This window comes from Scyliorhinus canicula, chromosome 10 (assembly GCF_902713615.1).
Source record: "Scyliorhinus canicula chromosome 10, sScyCan1.1, whole genome shotgun sequence".
Taxonomy (NCBI): domain Eukaryota; kingdom Metazoa; phylum Chordata; class Chondrichthyes; order Carcharhiniformes; family Scyliorhinidae; genus Scyliorhinus; species Scyliorhinus canicula.
The window spans coordinates 78,334,108-78,361,331 of record NC_052155.1 but is presented as its reverse complement, the minus strand read 5'-3'; the positions used below and the strand labels follow the sequence as shown (position 1 = coordinate 78,361,331).

Sequence of the window (27,224 nt, the reverse complement as noted above, 5' to 3'; positions counted from 1 at the left end):
ACAGAGCGGGCATCAGACACCTGTTTATTGATGGGAGGTTTGCGAGCCTGGGGGAGTTGGAGGAGAAATTTGGGCTCCCCCCAGGAAACATGTTCATGTATCTGCAGGTAAAGGCATTTGCTAGACGGCAGGTGGAGGGATTCCCTTCGCTTCCCGCGAGGGGGGGTGAGTGACAGGGTGCTTTTGGGGGTCTGGGTCGGAGAGGGGAAGATATCTGATATCTGCAAGGATATGCAAGAGGCGGAGAAGGCGTCAGTAGAGGAGCTGAAGCTAAGTGGGAGGGGGAACTGGGGGAACAGATCGAACACGGGACATGGGCTGATGCCCTGGAGAGGGTTAATTCTTCCTCCTCGTGTGCGCGGCTTAGCCTCATCCAATTCAAGGTGCTGCACCGGGCCCACATGACTGGGACGAGGATGAGTAGGTTCGTTGGGGGTGAAGACAGGTGTGTCAGGTGCTCGGGGAGTCCAGCGAACCATGCCCATATGTTCTGGGCATGCCCGGCGCTGGAGGAGTTCTGGAAGGGGGTAGCGAGGATGGTGTTGAGGGTGGTGGGATCCAGGGTCAAGCCAGGCTGGGGACTCGCGATTTTTGGGGTTCGGGTGGAGCCGGGAGTGCAGGAGGCGAAAGAGGCCGGTGTGCTGGCCTTTGCGTCCCTAGTAGCCCGGCAAAGGATCTTGCTACAATGGAAGGATGCGAGGCCCCCAAGCGTGGAGACCTGGATCAATGACATGGCGGGTTTCATTAAGCTAGAGAAGGTCAAATTCGCCCTGAGAGGGTCGGTACAAGGGTTCTTTAGGCGGTGGCAATCTTTCCTCGACTTTCTGGCTCAACAATAGGGTACGGGGACAGTAGCAGCAGCAACCCGGGGGGGGGGGGGGGTTTTATATTTTCTGTAAAAAATTTCAATAAAAATTATTTTTAAAAAATAAATATGTTGTGTTGTTCATTGAGGAGGGGCGAATGTTTATGGTTGCTATCATTATTGTTATTGTTGGTATTTTATTATGGTTCGATGTTGTTGTATAAATTCAAAATTTTTCAATAAAAATTATTTTTATAAAAAAAAACCCTTGGGGAAATAGTTTACACAGATAAAACAAAAACGATGTGCATATACTGCAGCATCAGGAAAGAGAAAATAAGTTTAAAATAATTTTAAATATTCTCCATCAATAGCCTTGAGTGATTGGGTTTTGTTTGAAATATTACAAAGGAATAAAATAATGGTTTAGTGCCAAGAAGTTATTGCTCATAAACAAATTCCAAACAATACGTCATAGAAACTAAAGTGATATAACATGTTATCAGTTCTCATAAAATTACCAACATGGTTTACTCAGCCCGAGTCTCTCTACAATTATAAAAGAGACACAGATACATTTATCTTAGTACTGTTTGTTTCTGCAAAACCTACTGTTGGATTCATATGGTAAAGTAAACACAAGTATTAAAAAAAATCCAAAACAGGTCTTGGTTTGCAACCTCTCACCTCATCCTCCAATCTCTCCTTCTGTTTACTGAGCTGCTCCACTTTTTGTTGAAACTGCTTTAAATCAACTTCCGACATTGAAAACTTTTTTTCCACTTCCATCACCTGATTCTCTGCCCTCTGCCTGGACATCCTCTCTTCTCTCAGCTTGCTATCCATTTCTGAATAGTAACAAATAAGTTTTAAAATCCATCAACATTTTAGGATGAATATTTTATCATGAACTTATGATTTTGAGATACCAGAATCAATCCAATGATAGAAGATGCACAGAATCAATAAAACAACTGAATGAAATTTGAGAAAATTTCAACTGCAAGTAAAGTCATTGGGCGAAATTCTCCCATCGGGAGACAAACAGCCGACGCCAGAGTGAAACCTGGAGTGTTTCACTCCGGCGTCGGAGGCCACTCCTCGCCCCCTATTCTCCACCTCCCCTGGGGGGCAAGGAGCGGCGGCGCGTCAATCTTGGGCGCCGGGCCTTGTCGCTTGCGTCAAAGCAGCGCGCCGGGAATGACATGGCCAGCGGCGCCTAAGTGACGTCAACCGCACATGCGCGGTTGCCGTCTTCCTCTCCGCTGCCCCGCAAGACATGGCGGCTTGATCTTGCGGGGTGGCGGAGGGAAAAGAGTGCGTCTTTTAGAGACGCCGGCCCGCTGATCGGTGGGCACCGATCGCGGGCCAGACATCTCATGAGCACGCCCGTGGTGCTCGATCCTCCCTCCGCCCCCCACAGGCCCCACACTCACCGGTCGCGCGCTGTTCACGCCGGCAGCGAGCAGGTGTGGTTGGCGCCGGCGTGAACCGGTCGGGTTCGACAGGCCGCTCGGCCCATTTGGGCCGGAGAATCGCCGGTCGCCGTGAGAAACAGCGATTTTCCGAGCGGCCTGTCGCAAAACGCGACACGCCATTTTGGGGGGTGGGAGAATCGCGGGGGGGTGCCATGGCGGCGTGTCGTGATTCTCCCGGCCCTCCTGTGATTCTCCCCCCCACCCCCGGCGTGGGGTGCAGAGAATCGCGCCCATTGTATATTGTACAATTGAATTAGTTGAATTGAGTCAGTTGAATTATTTTTCATAAATGTGCACTAACATGAATAACTTCTTCCTTAAAGATTCATGCAGCAAAACAAAATATTTCTGGAATCCGTTAGAACAGCCATCAGACTGCAAGGCTGCTGATAGGTATACTGGATGGATTTACTGGCCTTTTTGATACTTATAATGATCATTCAATGACACAATCTATGATCTATGAAATAAAGAAAAACTCATACAGGCTGAGGTAACCAATATGCCTATTACAGAATGACTTCCACCATGGTATTTTTTGTCATTATATTTGTATCTATTTGTATCTATTTGGGCAGCACAAGTGACTAGCACTGTGGTTTCACAGCGTCAGGGTCCCAGGTTCGATTCCCCGCTGGGTCACTGTCTGTGGAGTCTGCACGTTCTCCCCATGTCTGCGTGGGTTTCCTCCGGGTGCTCAAGTGTCCTCCCACAGTCCAAAGATGTGCAGTTTAGGTGGATTGGCCATGTTAAATTGCCCTTCGTGTCCAAAAAGGTTAGGGGGGGGTTATTGGCTTACGGGGATAGGGTGGAGGTGGGTCGGTGCAGACTCGATGGGCCAAATGGCCTCCTTCTGCACTGTATGTTCTATGTTCACAGCTGAGTCAAAGCCAGCATTTGTGTAACTATTTATTCCTTAGTAACTGGAAAATCTGATGTGCCATCCACCAATGTGCTGTATGCACAAGGTTGGCACACAGATTTACACAGAGGTCCTTGCATTCACTTGCATGAAAAATAATCTTTGCGAATACTAACCATTCATGGCCACAGACCTTGCTTCTTCTATGGATTCATACTCATCTACCAATCGTGCTTTAGTTACTTTATGCTCCGTTATTTCTTGATCCAGCCGCTGCTGTAACATTTTACGTTTGTAATTCAAGTCTATTTCCAAACTATTCTTTTCCTATAGTGAAAAGGATTAACAGAATGATTATAACACAGTGAGCATAAGAGACTCAAAGCTAATGTTACCATGTCTTACTTGGTGGAATGTAAGACAACAAGAAAAGGTTTTGACAATTGTTCGTAAGGAATTACCCATCTTAGCTGTACTGCAATAATAAGTGCCGAATAAAGGTAGGTTTTTTCTGACACATAAATACAATCATTCATGGGTTTTATTCTGCACCTGGAAGTTACAAAGGACTTCCCGTCCTCCTTTGCAAGAATGAATGATGCAAGATACGGTGGGGGGAAAGGGATTGACATTAAGTGATAAATGTAATTTTCTTGAAGTAAGCTCATGTGGAAAGTTCATTTTGTTATTTATATTTGCTCTAACAGTTACAGATAGTAGTTGTTTCATTAAGTATTGTGAACTTAATTACCAAACACTCTTGCACTTTTGAAAAGGGTAGAAGAAATGGAATTGCTGGAGCATGAAGGAAAACAAATGACATAAATTCCACGTAGCCTTCACAGACTTTATCCCAAAAACAAAATAATGCAGATGCTAGAATATAAGCAAAATGCTTGTTTGTCTGTTTGTTGGTAAACTCCTCTGAGGTCCTTGGGCTAATCTCATTCAAGCTTTGTGGAATGATACCTTGGATCAAGGGACATGTTGTAAAGGAGATGTTGATGCAGTGGTGAGAACTGCTGCCTCACGATGCCGAGGGCCTGGGTTCGATCCTGGCCCCAGCTCACTGTCCATGTGGAGTTTGCACATTCTCCCCGTGTCTCCATGGGTCTCACCCCGACAACCCAAAGATGTGAAGGGCAGGTGGATCAGCTACGTTAAATTGCCCGTTAATTGGGAAAAAAAAGTAAAGGAGATGTCGTAAAGTGCTTCGGCCTCCAAGCAGGGGATCCCGATGCCTTTACCCCATTAGCCTTCTTGCCCCATTGCTATGTGAGGCCCTTATGTGGGCAATTATTGTGCACATACGGTGCCATCCAGCCACTGCTGCTATTAACCCAGTGGTGGGCAGCTGCTCTCATCGTGTGGCAAGTACAAGGAACAATCTTTTGTTTGCAGACAACAGGGACTTGTGGGTGGGTCCCCTCATTCAAAGGCACTAACGGGATTAGGCCACTGAAATACATGCCATAAGAGGACGAACTTCTTCAGCTAGAGGGTGGTGAATCTGTGGAAATCTTTGCCGCAGAAGGCTGTGGAGGCCAAATCACAGTGTCTTTAAGACAGCGATAGATAGATTCTTGATTAATAAGGGGATCAGGGATTATGGGGAGAAGGCAGGAGAATGGGGTTGAGAAAAATATCAGCCATGATTGAATGGTGGAGCAGACTTGATGGGCTGAGTGACCTAATTCTACGCCTGTGTCTTATGGTTAATATTTCAACTATTACTTCATTGAAACATTTTCTTTATCATATTTTAAAAATAATATCTTTAACTTTTATCCCTTTGTTTCCCGGATATAGGATGGGTAGTGTAACTTTTATGAAATATAAACAAACTGCTGGAAATGCTCAGCAGGTCTGTCACCAGCTGTGGAGAGAAACAGTTAACATTTCAGGGGAATGACCTTTCATCAAATATGATCCAAATTCTGTATTAGTTACCTTCTCCAGATTGCTAAGCTTGTCTTGTGCCTGCTTTTTCTCCATCTCTGTTTTTGAAAGGTTCATTTTTATCATTTTCAGTTCTTCTTGTAAAGAAGTGGTCCGAGCTGAAACAAATGTTGCCATTATCTGGTTACTCATTTGTGTTAGGGAGATGCACCAACAACCTAATCCAACAAAGGCTCCCCCCACCCCCAACACACAACCACCCTTTTCAGGTAAAGCCAACAAACAGTGCAATTTTAAGTTATACAGACCATGAGTCACAGGTTTGATTCATGGTCTGTGCTGAGTTGGCAGATCTCAATTTGGCCAGCAGGTGGAATATCACCATTGACCTCACTCCTTGGACTCTCGAGCAAAATCAGTGTTCCTGCTTACAAAGGTTATTCAGCAAGCCTTGCTCCTAAGTACTCAGTGAGAGCAGAATCAGATTTTGTTGTGATACTATGCTGATGGTCTCAGTTCATAATATAATGGCTATTTGAATGAGGTAGGTGATAGGTTTCTAACATTTGTGAACCAGATCCTATCAAGAGTTTTCAGGACCATAGATCAGAAAAGTGAAATGTCGAAGAAAGGTTTAGCATGTCTCTGGATGACGAAGGAAAAAAGACCCAATTTTTCAAACCTTTCTTCGTATCTGATATGGTGACAATAACAGAGACCTTGCTCAAAGAGCAGGAGGTTTTGAATCACAATTCCTGGCTACAAGGTATTTAGGAGAGAGGAAAAGAAAACAAAAAATGAGTGAGGAGCAACGGTGAAAGCACTGATCAACAGCACCGTAGGAATGCTGTCATGGGGGGGGTTTGTCAAAGAACCTTATTTGGTTCGCATTAAGAAATAAAAGTATTAATAGGTAGAGAGGAATTCCTCAAATAGGGACAAGAGAACTTTCATAATCAGTGTGTTTCCAGCTAAAAGGAAAGAGGACTGGATCTAACTCTGGTATTTGAAGTGGGATATTGGAACATTTTTCAGTGGGAGAGCATTTGAGGAAAAATAACTTGCATTTTATAGCAACAATGATCACAAAACGACGAGGTGTAGAATAGTTAAGGAAAGGGACAAAGAAGAATTGAGCATAAAAATCCTTAATGGCAATAGGGCTGCCTTCAGGATGTTGAAATTGGGATCTGGACCAGATGGATTAGAATCAAAAATTGGTAGGCAAAATAGTAATTGAACAATGGGAGGGGTGGCCTTCAAAGAGATGTTCAAGTACAGTTGGGACACATTCCCATCAGCAGGAAAGGAAGGTTATCCAAAGCTGGCGCTCCCTTGATGGCTAAAGATTATGCAGTTAAAATGAGACAGAAGTGGCAGCTAGGAGGTGAGCGGTTGCCTTGGGGATTTGGCTTTTTGTATCTTTGTGCCTGGTTAACAGGCGGAGTTTTGGGAAGAAAAGGGGGGCAATTGATGTTGTTAGTTCCTCCTCTGTTGGGGGATGTCTGGAGGATACAACACGAGACTGAAGTCGAATAGAGGCTCCTCATCAGACTCAGAAGGTCATGGTGCCGTAGAGGAGAAAATGTCAAAACCTGTTATGTAAACTTCGCCTTCCCAATGGACAACGGAGAAGTTACTGGAATTCCTCACAGGGGAATTCAAAAAGCAAAGACTAGCGATGTTGGAGGACGTGTCCAGGGCGATTGAGGTGGCTGTGATACCCTTTCGAGTGACTCTTGATAGGGTAGAACAGCGGTTGGAAACACCAAGCTCAACAATTCGGGTGAGGTGCAGGAGGCGGTCATAGACCACAGTGACCAGATTGCCTCATTGGAGGTAGAGGTGGTGCTACTGGCGGACACCCAAAAGGAATTGAAGGTCAAGGTGGATGACCCGGAGAACTGGCCCAGGTGCCAGAACTTGAAGATTGTTGGACATTGAAGGTATGAATGCCAGAGTATGTGGCGAAGGTGTTCAGGAAATTGCTGGGTCTTTGCGAGCCCTCCTGAGTTGGACAAGGCCCATCGCTGAGACAAAAGCCCAGATCCGAGCATCCACTGCAGGTGGTCATAGTCTGTCTCCAGATATTTCTGGACTTGGAGTGGATTTTAAAGTGGGCAAAGGCCATATGAGAGAGTAGATGGGAGGATCACCCCATCTGAATTTATCAAGATGTTGGGGTGGAACTGGCAAAATGGCGTCCTGGGTTCAACAAAGCCAAGGCGGTGAGCAAGGTGCGGTTTTTGAGTGGTATACCCAGCTTGCTTGCGGGTCACGTATAAAGACAAAGACCATTATTTTGAGACACCGGAGGAGGTGAATGAGTTTGTGAGGAAAAATGGACTGGGAGAGATCTGATCGTAGTTGTTGGATGCCATGGAATTTTGAACTTTACATGTTCATATATCTTGCCTTTTTCTGTGTTTCTGCTTTTCTGTTTCTTGTTCTGTCTTTTCCATGGTATGGCGTTTTCTTGTTTTCTTCCCAGAAAAGTGGGATTAGGAAAGGGGGGTGCTTGTTTTATTGCCTTGTTCCCCTGCTTGCAGGTATGCTAGGAGGGCTGCGGCTGGTTGCCGAGAAGGGGGGAATTGTTTTGCTTGTGGGTTAAGGTAAGAAACTTAGGTTTGTTGCTTTTTTGTTGTTTGGTGTGGGGAGGGGTGAAGGATGCATTTTAAAATTGTGTGGGTTGTTTATTTGAAGTTTGCAGGGGGAGGGGGTGAAGGATAGAGTGCTGGAGATTAAGGTTTCTTTGTTTATGGATTGGTGTGGGGGTGGTGACAGCAGCCATCATGGGTGGGCTTGGAATCAGGGTAGGTTTGGGCCCTGTTGAACTTCCTCATGGGTGGATTCTAGTAGAGGGGGAGGCCCCCAGTTAGGATGGTTACATGGAAAGTGAGGGGGCTAAACGGTCTGGTTAAAATGTCCTGGGTGTTTGCTCATTTGAAGAGTTGGAGATGGATGTAATTTTCTTGCATGACCGGCATCTGAGGGTTAGGGATCAGAAGAGGTTCAGGAACGGATGGGTCTGTCAAGTGTTCCATCGAATTTTGATGCAAGGCTGATGGAGGGCTGTGTTAATTAACAGGTGGGTGGCCTTTACAGTAGTCAGTATTTTTTTAATTCTCCTTTTTCATATTTTCTCCCAAATTTACACCCAACAATAAACAATAATCAGTAACGAATGTAATGTCAATCCCCAGATCAATAACAACAATCCCATCCTCCCACCAAACCCCAGACATTAGCCCGCATGTTAACATAAAGAAATGACAAAAAGGAATCAGGAATCGTCCATACATGTCGATTGGTTTAACCAGGTCGGTCAAGGCAACCTTGAGGAGGAGCTTATAGAATGTATCCGCGATAGTTTCCTAGAACAGTATGTGATGGAACCTACGAGGGAACAAGCGGTCCTAGATCTTGTCCTGTGTAATGAGACAGGATTGATTCATGATCTCATAGTTAGGGATCCTCTCGGAAGGAGCAATCACAATATGGTGGAATTTAAAATACAGATGGAGGGTGAGAAGGTAAAATCAAATACTAGTGTTTTGTGTTTAAACAAAGGAGATTACAATGGGATGAGAGAAGAACTAGCTAAGGTAGACTGGGAGCAAAGACCTTATGGTGTAACAGTTGAGGAACAGTGGAGAACCTTCCAAGCGATTTTTCACAGTGCTCAGCAAAGGTTTATACCAACAAAAAGGAAGGACGGTAGAAAGAGGGAAAATCGACCGTGGATATCTAAGGAAATAAGGGAGAGTATCAAACTGAAGGAAAAAGCATACAAAGTGGCAAAGATTGGTGGGAGACTAGAGGACTGGGAAATCTTTAGGGGGCAACAGAAAGCTACTAAAAATGCTATAAAGAAGAGTAAGATAGAGTACGAGAGTAAACTTGCTCAGAATATAAAACAGACAGTAAAAGTTGTTACAAATATATAAAACAAAAAAGAGTGGCTAAGGTAAATATTGGTCCTTTAGAGGATGAGAAGGGAGTTTTAATAATGGGAGATGAGGAAATGGCTGAGGAACTGAACAGGTTTTTTGGGTCGGTCTTCACAGTGAAAGACACAAATAACATGCCAGTGACTGATAGACAAGTGATGACCTTGAGAGGATTGTTATCACTAAGGAGGTAGTGATGGGCAAGCTAATGGGGCTAAAGGTAGACAAGTCTCCTGGCACTGATGGAATGCACCCCAGAGTGCTAAAAGAGATGGCTAGGGAAATTGCAGATGCACTAGTGATGTTTTACCAAAATTCACTAGACTCTGGGGTGGTCCCAGTGGATTGGAAATTAGCAAACGTGACACCACTGTTTAAAAAAGGAGGTAGGCAGAGAGCGGGAAATTATAGGCCAGTGAGCTTAACTTCGGTAGTAGGGAAGATGCTGGAATCTATCCTCAAGGAAGAAATAGCGAGGCATCTGGATAGAAATTGTCCCATTGGGCAGACGCAGCATGGGTTCATAAAGGGCAGGTCGTGCCTAACTAATTTAGTGGAACTTTTTGAGGACATTACCAGTGCAGTAGATAACGGGGAGCCAATGGATGTGGTATATCTGGATTTCCAGAAAGCCGTTGACAAGGTGCCACACAAAAGGTTGCTGCGTAAGATAAAGATGCATGGCATTAAGGGTAAAGCATGGATAGAGGATTGGTTAATTAATAGAAAGCAAAGAGTGGGGATTAATGGGTGTTTGTCTGGTTGGCAATTAGTAGCTAGTGATGTCCCTCAGGGATCCGTGTTGGGCCCACAATTGTTCACAATTTACATAGATGATTTGGAGTTGGGGACCAAGGGCAACGTGTCCAAGTTTGCAGATGACACTAAGATAAGTGGTAAAGCGAAAAGTGCAGAGGATATTGGAAGTCTGCAGAGGGATTTGGATAGGTTAAGTGAATGGGCTAGGGTCTGGCAGATGGAATACAATGTTGACAAATGTGAGGTTATCCATTTTGGTAGGAATACCAGCAAACGGGATTTGGTAGGAACAACAGCAAACGGGATTATTATTTAAACAATAAAATATTAAAGCATGCTGCTGTGCAGAGAGACCTGCGTGTGCTAGTGCATGAGTCACAGAAAGTTGGTTTACAGGTGCAACAGTTGATTAAGAAGGCAAATGGAATTTTGTCCTTCATTGCTAGAGGGATGGAGTTTAAGGGAAGGGAGGTTATGCTGCAATTGTATAAGGTGTTAGTGAGGCCACACCTGGAGTAGTGTGTTCAGTTTTGGTCTCCTTACCTGAGAAAGGACGTACGGGCACTGGAGGGTGTGCAGAGGAGATTCACTAGGTTAATCCCAGAGCTGAAGGGATTGGATTACGAGGAGAGGTTGAGTAGACTGGGACAGTACTCATTGGAATTTAGAAGGATGAGGGGGGATCTTATAGAAACATATAAAATTATGAAGGGAATAGATAGGATAGATGCGGGCAGGTTGTTTCCACTGGCGGGTGAAGGCAGAACTATGGGGCATAGCCTCAAAATAAGGGGAAGTAGATTTAGGACTGAGTTTAGGAGGAACTTCTTCACCCAAAGGGTTGTGAATCTATGGAATTCCTTGCCCAGTGAAGCAGTTGAGGCTCCTTCATTAAATGTTTTTAAGGTAAAGATAGATAGTTTTTTGAAGAATAAAGGGATTAAGGGTTATGGTGTTCGGGCCGGAAAGTGGAGCTGAGTCCACAAAACATCAGCCATGATCTCATTCAATGGTGGAGCAGGCTCGAGGGGCCAGATGGCCTACTCCTGATCCTAGTTCTCATGTTCTTATTACCACATACAGACCCCCCCCCCCCCGCCCGAATGTTCGATGTGATCCAATTCTCAAAAGTGCATAATGAATAATGCCCATGAATTGTAGAATCCCTCCATCCTGCCCCTCAGTTCAAATTTGGCATTTTCAAGCGTCAAGAATTCCAGCAGGTCCCCCCACCACGTCAGGGCACAGGGTGGAGAGGTTGATCTCCACTCTAACAGGATCCACCTTCGGGCGATCAACATCTGCCTCCGTGCCCATTTCCAACCCCGGCTGGTCCGACACCCCGAATATGGCCTCCCGAGGACCTGGGTCCAGTTTCATATGCACCACTTTAGAGATTACCCTAAAAACCTCCTTCCAGTAATCCTCCAGCTTTGGACAGGACCAAAGCATATGAATGTGGTTTTTGCCCCCCTCCCCCGGCAACGTTCACACACATCTTCTACCTGCTCAATGAACCGGCTCATCCTCACCCTTGTAAGGTGCGCTCTATACACCACCTTCAGCTGTATCAGCACCAACCTCGCACATGAGGTGGAAGCGTTCACCTTCCAGAGCACCTCACACCAGAACCCCACCTCCATACCCTCTTCCAACTCTTCCTCCCACTTTGCCTTGATCCCTTCTAGCGGTGCCTTCTCATCCTCCAAAATAGCCCCTTAAACCACGGATACTACCCCCTTCTCCAGTCTCCTTGTCGTCAGCACCTCCTCCAGCAATGTGGAAGCCGGCTCTACTGGGAAGCTCTGTATCTCCTTTCTGGCAAAGTCTCGAACCTGCATATATCTAAATATTCCCCCCTGCTCCAACACATACTTCGTTCCCAGCTCCTTCAATCGTGCAAAACGACCCCCTTTTAATGTCCTAATTCATTTCTCCTCCCATCTCCATCCCACTTCCCTGGCTCAAATCCATGGTTCCCCCGAATCAGCATTTCCCTTGACCCTGCCCACAACCCGAAATGCTGTCGAAACTGCCTCCAAATTCTCAAAGAAGCTATTACTACCGGACTTCCTGAGTATCTCCCCGTGGCCATCGGGAGCGGCGCTGTCTCTAGCTCCTTCAATCCCAAACCCCTACCCAAACTCTCCTCCATTCTGACCCTTTGGGGCAGCACGGTAGCATGGTGGTTAGCATAAATGCTTCACAGCTCCAGGGTCCCAGGTTCGGTTCCTGGCTGGGTCACTGTCTGTTCGGAGTCTGCACATCCTCCCCGTGTGTGCGTGGGTTTCCTCCGGGTGCTCCGGTTTCCTCCCACAGTCCAAAGATGTGCGGGTTAGGTGGATTGGCCATGCTAAATTGCCCGTAGTGTCCTAAAAAGTGGGGGGGGGGGGGGGGTTTGTTGGGTTACGGGTATATGGTGGATACATGGGTTTGAGTAGGGTGATCATTGCTCGGCACAACATCGAGGGCTGAAGGGCCTGTTCTGTGCTGTACTGTTCTATGTTCTATGTTCAACCCCTCTGACCCAGCTCCGTACTTTCTCCACATAGGGGCTGGTTTAGCACACGGCTAAATCGCTGGCTTTGAAAGCAGACCAAGGCAGGCCAGCAGCACGGTTCGATTCCCGTAACAGCCTCCCCGAACAGGCGCTGGAATGTGGCGACTAGGGGCTTTTCACAGCAACTTCATTTGAAGCCTACTTGTGACAATAAGCGATTTTCATTTTTCATTTTCACATACGCCGCCCAGTAATAATACACCAGGTTCGGAAGACCCAAACCTGCTGCCTGCCTTCCTCTCTATAGTAGCATCTTTTTATTCTGGCCACCTTCCTTCCCCATATGAACAAGGTAATCATCCCTTCAATCTCTCTAAAAAATGCCTTTGGCAGGAAGGGGGGGGGGGGGGGGGAAGGAAAAGAAAGAAGATTTCAATTGTGTATTAGACACACATTTGGAAACAAATTAACTTATTAGTGATAGGCAGCATGGTTTTGTGAAGGGGAGGTTGTGTCTCACTAACTTGATTGAGTTCTTGAGGAAGTGATGAAGGTGATTGATGAAGGAAGTGTAGTGGATCTTGTCTCTATAGACTTCAGTAAAGCCTTTGACTTGGTCCCTCATGGCAGATTGGTACAAAACATGAAGTATCACAGGTTGAGAAGTGAGCTGGAACGATGGATACAGAACTGGCTTGGTGATAGAAGACAGACGGTAGAGATGGAAGGATGCTTTTCTGAATGGAAGCTGTGACTAGTGATGTTCCACAGGGATCAATGCTGGGATCTTTGTTGTTTGTAGTATATATAAATGATTTGGAGGAAAATGAAGCTAGTCTGATTAGTACGTTTGCGGACGACACAAAGATTGGTGAAGTTCCGGATAGTGAAGAAGATTGTCAGGATACAGCAGGATATAGATTGGTTGGAGACTTGGGCGGAGAAATGGCAAATGGAATTTGATGCTGACAAATATGAGGTAATGTATTTTGGAAGGTCTAGTACAGGTGGAAATGACAGTAAATGACAATTCTTAAGAGAATTGACATGCAGACAGATCAGGGGGTACAGGTCCTCAGATCACTGAAAGTGGCAATGCAGGTGGGTAAGGTAGTCAAGAAGGCATACGGCATGCTTGCCTTCATCGGTCGGGACATGGAGTATAAAAATTGGCAAGTCATGCTGCAGCTGTACAGAACCTTAGATAGGTCACATTTGGAAAATTGCTTACAATTCTGGTCACCACATTACCAGAAAGATATGGATGTATTGGAGAGGGTACAGAAGAGGTTTACCAGGATGTTGCCTGGCCTGGAGGGCATTAGCTATGAGGAGAGTTTGGATAAACTCTGATTGTGTTCATTGGAACGACGGAGGTTGGGAGAAATTAAGGTTTACAAAATCATAAGGGCATAGACAGAGTGGAGAGTCAGATGCTTTTTCCCAGGGTGGAAAAGTCAATTACTAGGGGGCATAGGTTTTAAGGTGTGAGGGTGAAAGTTGAGAGGAGATGTGTGAGGCAAGTTTTTTTTACACAGATGAGTGCCTGGTGTAAGCAGATTCGATGGCAGCGTTTAAGAGGCATCATGGGACAGCATGGTGGCGTAAGTGGTCAGCATTGCTGCCTCACGGCGCCGATGTCCCAAGTTCTATCCTGGCTCTGGGTCACTGTCCGTGTGTAGTTTGCAGATTCTCTGTGTGTTTGCATGAGTTTCGCCCCCACAGCCCAAAGATAGGTGGATTGAACACGCTAAATTGCCCCTGAATTGGAAAAATTGAATTGAGCACTCTAAATTTAAAAAAAAGGCATCTTGACGAATACATGAATAGGATGGGAATAGAGGGATATGATCCCAAACCACCATCAGGGACTTTAGGGATTCAACAAGAACGGGGAGGTTTCACCCTCCATGTTCTGCGAAGGATTGAAGACGGTTATCATGGGGAGATAATTTCGTATGAAGTCCACAGAAATACGGTTGGAATGGTGAAAAGGCAGAGGTTGGTTGACTCCAATCGTTTGCGAGGGGCATTTTATGAGTATGGTGAGAAGAGCAGCTGGTTATTGGCTCATTGGGTGAGGCGGCAGGTGGCCGTGGGGGGAGATAACCCAAGTTAAGGACCAGGGGGGAGGGCTGATTACTGCTCCAGATAGGGTTGATGGGGCAATGGTGGTTTTCTACCAGAGGCTGTACAAATCTGAGCCTTTGGAGGATGACTTGGGGATGGAGCGGATTTTGGATGGGTTGGACTTCCTGGTAGTTGATTTGGAGAGTAGGCAGGGGCTCGAGGCACCAGTGGGTTTGGAGGAGATTATGTACTGTATTTTTGTTCCATCCAGTCGGGAAAGGCACCGGGGCCGGATGATTTCCCGGTAGAATTCTATAAACAGTTTGCAGCCTTGTTGTCGTCACACTTATTGGGGATGTTTAATGACTCTGTTTCGGAGGGTGTTGCTGGCCACATTGGCGTAGGCATCAATCTCTTTGATCCCAGAGAAGGACAAAGATCCCTTCAGGTGTGGGTCTCACAGGCCTATCTCACTGTTGAATACCGACGCAAAGGTACTAGCTAAGGTCCAGGCAATGTGTCTGGTGGGGTGCTTGTCCGAGGTGATCTCTGAGGACTAACGGGGTTTGTCAAGGGCTGAAAGTTGTTGGTCAATAACAGAAGACTTCTAAATGTGGTCCTGACAACCTCCTTGTTGACTGTTTGAGAGGTCATCATCTCCATGGACGCAGAGAAGGCATTTGGTCAGGTGGAGTGGAGGTATCTCTTTGAGATTTTAGAGCGATTTGGGTTTGGGCTAACATTTATCTCCTGGGTGAGACTGCCGTACAGTGCCCCCATGGCTAGTGTCCACCAAAGTGGTGAGTTCAAGGATTTTTCGGTTGCAGAGGAGCACAAGACAAGGATTCCCGCTGTTCCCATTACTGTTCGCGCTGGCGATTGAGCCACTTTGCTTAGATTGTCAGGTGGGTGGTGGGGTACAGATGGGTGGAGGTGTGGTAAGGAACACAGGGTTTCCCTTTCTGCAGACTACTTATTGCTATTCATTTCAGACCCTCTCGCTAGTGTGGGAGGATAATGGAGCTGTTGAGGAAGTTTGGTTCCTTCTCAGGATACAAATTGAATGGGAGTAAGAGTGAGTGGTGCATGACAGAGCCATGCTATATAAATTGAACCTGGCCAGATAGGTGGAGGCGATGAAGGGGGACTTGAAGAGGCAAACAGTCAAAATTAACATTCTGGATATTGGGGCCGGTGTTGATGAGGATGTTCAATGAGGCAAGGGAAAGAGGGGTGTTGCCCCCGACGATGTCACAGACAACAATTTCGCTGATTCTTAAGCAGGACAAGAACCCGGAGCTGTGTGGGTCCTACAGGCCGATCTCCCTGTTGAATGTAGATGCCAAGTTGCTGGCCAAAATCTTGTCCTCCAGGATCGAGGATTGTGTTCCGGACGTTATTGGGAAGGACCAGACGGGGTTTGTTAAGGGTAGGCAGTTGGTGGCCAATGTAAGAAGGCTGTTAAATGTGATCATGATGCCCCTGGAAGGTAGGGAGGTGGAGGCAGTGATCGCGATAGATGTAGAAAAGGCTTTTGATCGGGTAGAATGGGATTATCTGTGGGAAGTACTGGGACGGTTCGGATTCGGGCGGGGCTTTATTGACTGGTTCAGGTTACTGTATCAAGCTCCTGTGGCAAATGTACGGACGAGTACAGGTTTTCGCTCTATGTGGATGACCTGCTTCTGTACGTTTCACCTGTCCAATAGAGGGGATGGAAGAAATCATGAGGACCTAGGGGGATTTGGCCGGTTTTCGGGGTACAAGCCTAATATGAGAAAGAGTGAGATGTTTGTGGTCCAGGCAAGGGGAAAGGAGAGGCGACTGGGAGAGCTGCCATTTAGGTTAGTAAAGAGAAGCTTTAGGTCCTAGGTATCCAAGTGGCGCGGGAATGGGACCGGCTGCATAAATTGAATCTGGCCCGGCTGGTGGACCAAATGAAGGACGATTTTCGGAGATGGGACGCGCTTCCGCTGTCTCTGGCTGGGAGGGTGCAAGAGGTGAAATAACGGTCCTCCCGAGATTCCTATTTGTATTTCAGTGTCTCCCCATCTGTATTCTGCGTACCTTTTTTAAGCGGGTCAACAGAGTGATCACGGGCTTCGTCTGGGTGGGCAAGACCCCGCGAGTAAGGAAGGTAATGCTTGAGCGGAGTCGGGGAGAGGGCGGGCTAGCGCTGCCAAATTTTAGCAACTATTACTGGGTGGCTAATATGGCCATGATCAGGAAGTGGGTGGTGGGGGAGGGGATGGCATGGGTGGGTATGGAGGCGGCTTCATGTAAGGACACCAGTTTGGGGGCGTTGGTAACTGCGCCTCTGCCATTCCCACCGGCACAGTACTCCACCAGTCCAGTGGTGGTGGCGGCCCTGAGAGTTTGGGGCCAATGGAGGCGGCATGTGGGAGCATTGGTCTGGGCCCCAATCTGTGATAATCACCGGTTTGCCACGGGGAGTTTGGACGGGGGGGTTCCGGTTATGGCGGAGAGCGGGGATTGAGAGGATGGAGGATGTGTTCATAGAGGGGAGCTTTCCGAGTATGAGGGCATTGGAGGAAAAGTTTGGGTTGGCGAGGGGAAACAAATTCAGGTATCTGCAGGTGCGGGACTTCCTTCATAAACAGGTGTCAATCTTCCTGCTCCTACCGTTAAGGGGGATTCAGGACAGGGTAGTTTCCCGAGGGTGGATACGAGAAGGGAGCGTCTCAGACATTTATAAGGAGCTTATGGGGTCAGAGGAGATGCAGACCGAGGAGCTGAAGCGCATGTGGGAGGAGGAGCTGGGAGCTGAGATAGAGAATGGCCTATGGGCAGACACGTTGAGTAGAGTCAACGTGTTTGCAACATGTGCCAGGCTCAGCCTGATACAATTTTAGGTTGTTCACCGGCCTCACATGACAGTGGCCCGGATGAGCAGATTCTTTGAGGTGGAGGACATGTGCGCAAAATGTGGGGTAGGACCGGCGAACCATGTCCACATGTTTTGGACATGTCCAAAGCTTAGGGGATTTTGGCAGGGGTTTGCGGATGTCATGTCCATGGTGTTAAAAACAAGGGTGGCGCTGAGTCCAGAGGTGGCGATTTTCGGGGTGTCAGAAGACCCGGGAATCCAGAAGAAGAGGCAGACGTTCCAGCCCTTGCTTCCCTGGTAGCCCGGAGACAGATACTATTAGCATGGAGAGACTCAAAGCCCCCAAAGTCGGAGACCTGACTCACTGACATGGCTAGCTTCCTCTGTTTGGAGAAAACCAAGTTCGCCTTGAGAGGGTCACTGTTAAGGTTCGCCCGGAGGTGGCAACGGTGCGTCGACTTCTTTGCGGGAAATTAATCGTCAGCAGACTGAGGAAGCGGGGGGAGAGTGCTTTAGATTAGATTAGGGGGTCAATAAGGGTGGGACCTGTACGAGAGGTAAATGGCTTTTGCACTATTTTTATGGTTTCATGTATATTGTTTATTTTGTTGTTGTCACAAGTGCAGGTGTGGATGGAGTCATAGAATCATACAGCACAGAAAAGACCCTTCGGCCCATCGCGTTAGCGCCAGTTAAAACCCACCTAACCATTTGAATCCAATTTTCCAGCACTTGGCCCACAGCCGTTTATGCCTTGGCATCAGATGTGCACATCTAAATACATTTTAAGTGATATGAGAGTCTCTGCCTCCACCGCCCTATCAGGCAACAAATTCCAAACTCCCACCACCCTCTAGGTAAAAAGGTTGTTCCTCACATCCCCTCTGAACCTCCTTACTGTAATCTATGTCCCCTGATCATTGATCCTTCCACCAAGGGGAAAGGTTTGTTCCTGTCTACTCTATCTATGCCCCTCATAATCTTATACATCACAATAATGTCCCCCCCTTAGTCCTCTCTGCTCCAAGGACAACAACCCCAGTCTAATCAATCTCTTCTCATTACTAAAACTCTCCAGCCCAGCAACATCATGGTAAATCTCCTCTGCACCCTTTCACATCCCTCCTATAATGTGGATTCCAGAACTGTACATAACACTCTAGCTGTAGCCTAACCAACATTTTATACAGTTCCAGCATAAACTCCCTGCTCTTAAACTCCATACCTCAGCTAGTAAAAGCAAGTATACCATATACCTTCTTAACCACTGTATCCACCTGCTCTGCTACCTTAAGGGACCAGTGTACATGCACAACAAGATCCCTCTGATCTTCGGTGCTTCCCAAGGCACTACCATTCATTATGTATTCCCTGGACTTGTTTATCCTGCCTAAATGCAATCCTCATCCGGATTGAATTCCATTTGCCCCTGATCAGCCCATCTATATCCTCCTGTAATTAAAGGCTACCCTCCTCATTATTTACCACCTCACCAATTTTCACATCATCCGCAAACTTACTGATCAACTCTCCGACATGCATATCTTGAAGGAGCCCAGAGTCGGGGTGGGGGCGGATAGAGCAGGCTTCCTGTGTGGGTTTGTCTAAGGGCATTGGTTATGGCCCCTCTTCCATTCTCTCTGGCCAGGTTCTCTACAAGCCCAGGGTGATGGCATCCCTAAGAATTTGGGGTTAATTCAGGTTGCATTTTAAACTGCGAGTGATGCCACTATTGTCACCAGTTTGTGGGAACCATAGGTTTGTGCTATCCAGGATGGATGCAATGTATAAGATTTGGAAGAGGGAGGGGATTGGGAGGTTTGGGGATTTGTTTGTGGAGGGTAGGTTTGCGGGGCTGGAAGACATAGTGGAGAAATTTCAACTCCTGAGGGGGAGTTTATTTAGCTATATGCAAGTGCAAAATTTTGTTCGTAAGGAACTGTCTTCGTTCCCTCGGCTACCGGAACCTACCTTTATGGACAAGATGCTACCTCTGGGTGAGATAGGGGAAGGGAAAATATCCAATATATGTGGGTTGTTGTTGGAGACGGGGAGAGCACCGTTAGAGGAAGTAAAGGGGAATCAGAATGGGGATGCTGGGGCTGGAGGACGGGGTGTGGAGCGAGATCTTGCACAGGGTGAATTCCACCTCTTCTTGTGCCAGGTTGAGCCTGATACAGTTCAAAGTAGTTCACAGGGTGCACTTAACTAGAGCACGCATGAGTGGCTTCCTCCCCAGAATAAAGGACAGTTATGAGAAATGTCTACGGGAGCAGTAAACCATCCACACACATTCTGACCCTGCTCCAAGCTGTTTGAGTTTTGGGTCTCCTTTTTTGAGACTTTGACGGAGATTGTGGGTGTCAGGCTGGAGCCGTGTCCATTGGTGGCGATCTTTGGGGTTTCCGCCTCGCTGGCGCTTCTAGAGGGGAAGAAAGCTGATGTTCTGGCCTTCGCCTCTTGACTGCCCAGAGACAAGCCCTTCTTCGACGTAGGTCGCCAGCTCCACCAAAGGCCTTGGCATGGTTGGGGTTGGGAAAAGGTCAAGCATGCCATTCGAGGGTCAGAGGAAGGGTTCTATTCCAGGTGGAGGCTGTACATCACCTTCTTTAAGGACTTGGTCACGGCCAGTAACTGGGGAGGGGAGGTTGGTTAGGAAGGGGGGGATTTAGAGTATTATTATTTTTTTTAAATATCAATTTGTTAATATTCTGTTGGACTGTGATAAACTGAAAATGTTTTGAATAAAATATTTATTTAAAAAAAAGAAAAGGCATCTTATGACAAATGTAAGGCTCGCAAAACAGTAGAGAACCAAGCTGAATACAGAAAGTATGGAGGAAATCCACAAAATAGTTGAGCAGCAAAAGGAGTGTTTAGAATAGATTAATGGCGAATAAAGCACAGTACTTGTGGCCCGGTCAGCAGCTTTTAGTTTGCTGTGGTGATTCAAATGAAGATACCACAGGAGTCTGACATAGAATGAAGCCACCCTGACTGATGGCAGGATACCAGGCATTGACTTGCATGACTCTTTGCCTTGAGTCATAAAGTAGTTTAAGGCTGAGGAAGCCATGTGGCATCCAGGAAGCTATGTACTTGCAGCCAACTGAGCTCTTTATAACAGGGAGGCTTGAAATCATAACACACCCTTGTGCTTTCTCCGTGGGTTTCTCTCTGGCGAGAGAGAAGTATAGTTAATGTGCAATTAATAGAGCATGTCAGTAACCACGATCATGACACAGTATAGTGCAAACTGTGAGTTGCTGAAATTATCTTCAACTCAGGTTCGAAGAAGCCTGAGGTATAAAAGTTCATCATCACTGTCACCTTGATAGATACTGGCAATGGGTCCTTGTCCATTTCTGAGGTTGCAGTAGGTGGCAGATTTCAATTGTCTTTATTGAAACATACTGTGCTGAGTTCTCTGCCATCAGGATTCTCCGTTTTGCCAACAGCCCGGGGTTTTCCCGACGGCGTGGGGCTGCCCCACAATAGGAAACCCCATTGGCCTGCCGGCGCAATGGAGAATCCCGTTGGCGTGCGGGGACGGAGAAAACCGCCCATAGTTCCTCACTGAGTTTCAGATATAATAGCTCCGTGAACACCCTAGACTTGTAATATCCTCCTGCTAAAAGACTGTCTACCCCCTTACCCTTCAAAAACCTTTCCAGAAGCTCGTCCTGATCTGAGTAGCTTCATGAGCAGAGTCTACAAAATGAATCCGAGTCAAAATCCCAAAGCCGAGGTTTGCCAAGTCATGCAGTATTGTATGGGAAAGGCACACATGTCTGGGAACATCTGGTTTGTGCTGATAAGCATTGGTTACTTGTAGGTACAATCGAAGCAACAGCCAGAACATATCAACCAGCAAGGTGGGTGTAGTGGCCATCACAATAACAAAGAAAAGTACAGCACAGGAACAGGCCCTTCGGCCCTCCGAGCCTGTGCCGACTATGCTGCCCATCTAAACTAAAATATTCTGCACTTCTGAGGTCCGTATCCCTCTATTCCCATCCTATTCATGTATTTGTCAAGACGCCCCTTAAACGTCACTATCGTCCTTGCTTCCACCACCTCCTGCGGCAGCAAGTTCCAGGCACCCACTACCCTCTGTGTAAAAAAATTTGCCTCGTACGTCTCCTGTAAACCCTTGCACTTTGAACCTATGCCCCCTAATAATTGACCGCTGTACCCTCGGAAAAAAAGCCTCTATCCACTCTGTCCATGCCCCACATAATTTTAGAAAAAGCCTCTGACTATCCACTCTGTCTATGCCCCTAAGGAGAAGGTTCTGGGGAAACTGAAAGTCTGAAGGTGGATAAGTCGCCTGGTCGGAATGGACTACACAACAGGGTTCTGAAAGAGGTAGCCGAGGAGATTGTGGAGGCATTGGTGGTGATCTTCCAGGAATCACTGGAGGCAGGGATGTCCCAGAGGACTGGAAAGGGTGTAATGTAACATCCCTGTCTAAGAAGGGAGGGAGGCAGAAGACAGGAAATTATAGACTGGTTAGCCTGACTTCGGTCATTGGGAAGATTTTAGAGTCCATTCTTAAAGATGAGATTGCAGAGTATTTGGAAGTGCATGATTAAATAGGACTAAGTCAGCAAGGCTTCGTCAAGGGGAGGTCATGTCAGACAAATCTGTTAAGAGTTCTTTGAGGTAACAAAGAAGTTAGACAAAGGAGAACCAGCGGACATGATTTGTTCAGGTTTCCAGAAGGTCTTTGACAAGGTGTCGCATAGGAAACTGTGAAATAAGTTAAGAGCCTATGGTGCTACGGGCAAGATCCTGGCATGGATAAAGAGGACTGGCTGACTGCAGAAGGCAGAGAGTGGGGATAGAGGGATCTTTTTCAGGATGGCAGCTGGTGACTTGTGTTGTGCCTCAAGGGTCAGTGCTGGGACCACAACTTTTCACAATATACATTAACGATCTAGACGAAGGAACTGAAGGCACTGTTCCTAAGTTTGCAGATGATACAAAGATCTGTAGAGGGACAGGTAGTATTGAGAAAGCAAAGGGCAACACGGTGACCCAGTGGGTTAGCACTGCAGCCTCACGGCGCCGAGGTCCCAGGTTCGATCCCAGCTCTGGGTCACTGTCCGTGTGGAGTTTGCACATTCTCTCCGTGTTTGCGTGGGTTTCACCCCCACAGCCCAAAGATGTGCAGGCTAGATGGATTGGCCATGCTAAATTGCCCCTTAATTGGAAAGAATGAATTGGGTACTCTAAATTTATTTTTAAAAAAGTATTGAGAAAGCAGGAGGGCTGCAGAAGGATTTGGACAGGCTAAGAGAGTGGGCAATGAAGTGGCGGATGGAATACAATATGGAAAGGTGTGAGGTTATGCACTTTGAAAGGAGGAATACAGGCATAGACTATTTTCTAAATTGGGAAATACTGAGGAAATCAGAAGCATAAGGGGACTTGGGAGTCTTTGTTCAAGATTCTCTTAAGGTTCAGTGCAAGTTCAGTCAGCGTTTAGGAAGGCAAATGCAGGGCAGCATGGTGGCCTAGTGGTTAGCACAACCGCCTCATGGCGCTGAGGTCCCAGGTTCGATCCCGGCTCTGGGTCACTGTCCGTGTGGAGTTTGCACATTCTCCCCGTGTCTGCGTGGGTTTCGCCCCCACAACCCAAAAATGTGCAGAGTAGGTAGATTGGCAACGCTAAATTGCCCCTTAATTGGAAAAAGTAATTGGGTAATCTAAATTTATATAAAAAAAGGAAGGCAAATGCAATGTTAGCATTCATGTCAAGAGGTCTAGAATACAAGAGCAGGGATGTACTTCTGTGGCTGTATAAGGCTCTGGGTCAGATCCCATTTGGAGTATTGTGAGCAGTTTTGTGCCCCGTACCAAAGGGAGGATGTGGTGGCCTTGGAAAGGGTCCAGAGGAGGTTCACAAGAATGATCCCTGGAAAGAAGAACCTGACGTACGTAAACAGTTGACGATTCTTAATGGATTTGTTGGGAGGCTCTTCCTGCTACTAAAGGAGTGTTCAGTTGTGCAAGGTTACGAGGAACCCACAGCCAGAGCATTGAGGTCTAAAACGGCACCTTTGCCATTAAATCAGTGTGCACATCTTGTTCTTTTTCTGGTAGCTAATTGTACATGTGCCAATGTCTTCACCAATGTGAAATCTGATGTGACTCATCACAAATATGTATGCACATCACAGGCACCATTGTGGTCCCTAACCTGTACCTACAATATCCAAACATCAGATCATACATATCACAATTTATTGCCATTTGTGTCTCAGTGAAGACTTTTAAATTTATTCATCAGAGAGTATTGCTGTTGCTTTACTGTTTACAGACTTCCTGCAGACGTCGCAACACTGAAACAGGTGGTGGATGAGGGGAAATCTCTACTGGCAAGCCTGTGAAAAATGTGTGGGCCACTGTTAGCTAGGTGGATGCCACTGAGAGCACAATCTGGGCCAATAACTTCCATGCAGGCCATGTTTCCTTCCCTGTGCCTCCCCTCTCTTGTCCAGTGTAATTCAGAAATACCAATATCTGCTTTCCTTTAGCCTTTCTCAACAAGCCAAGTGTAATATTCATCCCCACTGAACTAAATTTGCCTCTCGATTCCGCTCGTGACCAACCTTGTTCCGGAACAATACTGATTTTGGCAGACAACTGTTTGAGATTTTCAGTGCTGTGGTTAAATCAGAAATGGTGCCAGCAATTCACCAGCTGAAGGGTTAAGACAAGGGTCTTACGCCCTTCATAGTGAGCAAAGCATTTTTCCTTTAATGTTTGCCCGCTCCTCGCCAACTGAATTCCACCGACTCGCGCGCTCGTGCTACCAACACCGACAGGGAGTGGGATAGCTTGATCTTGGTTTTGGACAAAGCTCGGCACAACATCGAGGGCCGAAGGGCCTGTTCTGTGCTGTAATGTTCTATGTTAACATAGATTAATTGAAGACTCTTACTTCAGCAAGTTCCTCAGTGTTATCAGACAATAATTCTTCTGGGGAGGGGAGGGAAACCTGAGGAAGAGGATTTTTTGCACTTGCAAGCAGGCAGGAAACATTTCTACGGTCATAAATGACAACATATTAAAAAATATGAATTTCCAAATATTGATTACCTTGCATATCACTGATCATTTCTGAGCCATGGCTACGAACTCTCCTTTCAGCATCCAAAGCAGATTGTTGCTGGATAATTTCTTTCTCCAGCTGTAGCTTGATATTTTCTAAAGTTCGGTTTCTCTCCTGCAGTTCACTATTTATAGTCTCTAGCTGGCTCATTACCTTTGATGATTCAGTTTGGTTTCTTCGTAACCTTGCCGCTGTGTCCGATTCAGTTCGCAGTAAAGCATTAGCTTCTTCCAACTATTAATAAATAACAGCATTACATTTTTCAAACATACCTTGCTTTTTGATTTTGAAAACTTCAGCATATGTGTTTTGGACTTACTTGCTTTTGTAACTGTATTATTTTCTCATTTGAAATGTGAGAATTCTGGCTCATCCTCTTCAATTCCTCAAGTTGCTCCTTTAGTGTAGATACTGCAGCCAAAACAGTGAAAAATCAAAAGTTACAGCGGCATTATTAATGTAACGTAATTCATTGTGCAAGGGATTCTCTATTAAACTAATTTCTAAGTATACATTTCAAGAAAATATAGAGGAGAAATGACCTTGATCAGTGCTATATATTGTGATCCCAGACCAGGTCCTAACAGTGTTTAGGATACTCTGCCAAAACCCCAATATTTCAGTTCATTTTAAGACTGTGTGGACAGAATGATTTGTTACAGGAGCAATTGCATGAAAAAAATAGGGCTTTGGTACTTCTAAAACAAAACCTTTATTATAAATACAATATTAAATTTTTAACTTCACACCCAATAAATAACCGTTTACAATTATCCCTCAACACAACTACACAATTTCCCCTTAAAGAACAAGAAAAGAAACATACAGCTCTTAAACCAGTTTAAAATTAGCAGGGCATAGAGTAATACTTGTGGTATAGTCCACACACAATCATTGTGATGCATCTAGTTTTGGTACCATAACAATCGGTGAGCTCCAATCGCTGCAAATCAATTCAATGATATCCTCCTTAAGCATGTTGTTGATCTCCTTTTGTACCTGTACTAACTTTAGTGGATTGAGGTTGTATGGATTTTATTTGTGAATAGCATTTCCTATATCATGCATAATTACTTTCATACCTCCCAATTTATTCCCACATACAACAATGTGATTGTAATAACTCTTTAAGGTTATTTTGACATTTCCCCGGAAGGTAACTCAATAATTTATCCCATTTTTTAATAATTCCTCATTATTCAATTTAATTTGAGGAATGTCAAATTCAGAATCATTTGCATTTGGCTCTTCTCCCTGAGCTACAATGCCTAACACTTCCTGCTTCTTTCCTTCTCAATCAAAATACCTTTTTTTAAACTGTTTTTATTGCAGTTTTTCATTTTACACACTGCACACTGGACAAGGGTTTGTGCATCGGGTACAATATGCAAGAAATTTCCGTTGGTGGAGACCCACCCTCCCCCCACCCACTCTTTTTGTTGCTTTAAGATATTTTCTTAGGTCTCTTATTAAATGTGGGCAATTGTCATATACTAACATATATGTGGTTGTTCACCGCCCTCCATCCTATTTTTGGTGTTTCTTTGGGTGTTTGTTCTTTGTGGCATGCCTCTAGGTCCCCTGATATCTGTTTTGGCTGTTCACAGCTTGAACCCCAAATAAATGGTAGGGTCCACAAATGAGTCCCCAAAGATGCCACATTGCCCATAATCGAACCATGCCTCAATGCTGAGAGTGACATGACTAAAGACGGACAGCACAGCAGCATAGTGGTTAGCATTACTGCTTCACAGGGTCAGGGTCCTAGGTTCAATTCTGGCTTGGGTCACTATCTGTGCGGAGTCTGCACATTCTCCCCGTGTCTGCATGGGTTTCCTCCGGGTGCTCCAGTTTCCTCCCACAAGTCCCGAAAGACATGCTGTTGGGTAGTTTGGACATTCTGAATTGTCCCTCCGTGTACCTGAACAGGCGCTGGAATGTGGCGATTAGGGGCTTTTCACAGTAACTTGCAACAATAAAGATTATGTAAGAATGCTCCAAACTCTCAGGAGCTTCACAAACTCTTCCATGCCGCTTTCCGGGTCCGAGATGTAGAGGAGCAGGTCATCTGCCTAGAGTGAGACTCCGTGCTCGCTGTCTCCTGTCAGATTCCCTTTCAGCTTCTCACCGTTCTAAGGGCGATTGCCAGTGGCCCAATTGCTAGGGTGAATAAGAGTGGAAAAGCGGGCATCCCTGCCTTGAGCCTCAGAGCTGGTGGCGTTGGTCCGTATGCTTGCCTTGGGGGCGTTGTGCAGGAGTTTCACCCACATGATGAACCCTGTCCCCAGCCCAAACCATTCTTGTACCTCTATGAGGTACTTCCACTCAACTCTCTCTGTGTCCAGGGAGACGATCACCTCTGGTGTTATCAAAATACCCTTTGAGCATATTAACATGGCACATTCTGAGAATTTCCCTTCTGTCTGGAGTTCTTATCAAATAATTCACCTCACTCAAATGCCTTTCAATTTGATAAGGCCCACTAAATCTTGATTTTAATGGTTCACCTACCATTGATAATAAGACTAGTACTTTCTCCCTACTAACAAAACTACCAATATTTGATTTCTTATCCGCCTCTTTTTTTCATTACCTGTTGTGTGAATTTGAAATGTTTCCTAGCCAACTCACCAGCCCGAGTTAATCGCTCCCTAAAGTTTGACACATTGTCCAACAAAGTAGTCTCTGACCGCTGACTCACCAATTGCTCTTTGATCAGTTTTCAGCGGCCCTCTCACCTCATGACCAAAAAGCAATTCAAATGAACTGAATTTAGTTGATTCATTAAGTGCATCCCTAATTGCAAATAGTACAAATGGAATTCCTTTTTCCCAATCCTCCGATAATCCTGACTATAGGCTTTCAACACGGTCTTTAGAGTTTAAAGCCATCTTATTACTGCCCCTTGTAATTCCGGATGATACACTGTTGAG

At 46.0% G+C, this 27,224-nt stretch overlaps 1 protein-coding gene across 1 annotated transcript in view; it reads right to left on the bottom strand.

Annotated features, from left to right (window-relative positions):
* Nucleotides 1–27,224, bottom strand: part of LOC119972470 (rho-associated protein kinase 1-like) — a 286,367-nt gene that overhangs the window by 79,302 nt on the left and 179,841 nt on the right. The window contains 5 exon segments of the mRNA XM_038809214.1: nt 1,493–1,653; nt 3,322–3,472; nt 5,096–5,202; nt 24,279–24,525; nt 24,611–24,702. Coding sequence (XP_038665142.1) covers nt 1,493–1,653; nt 3,322–3,472; nt 5,096–5,202; nt 24,279–24,525; nt 24,611–24,702 — 758 coding nt within the window.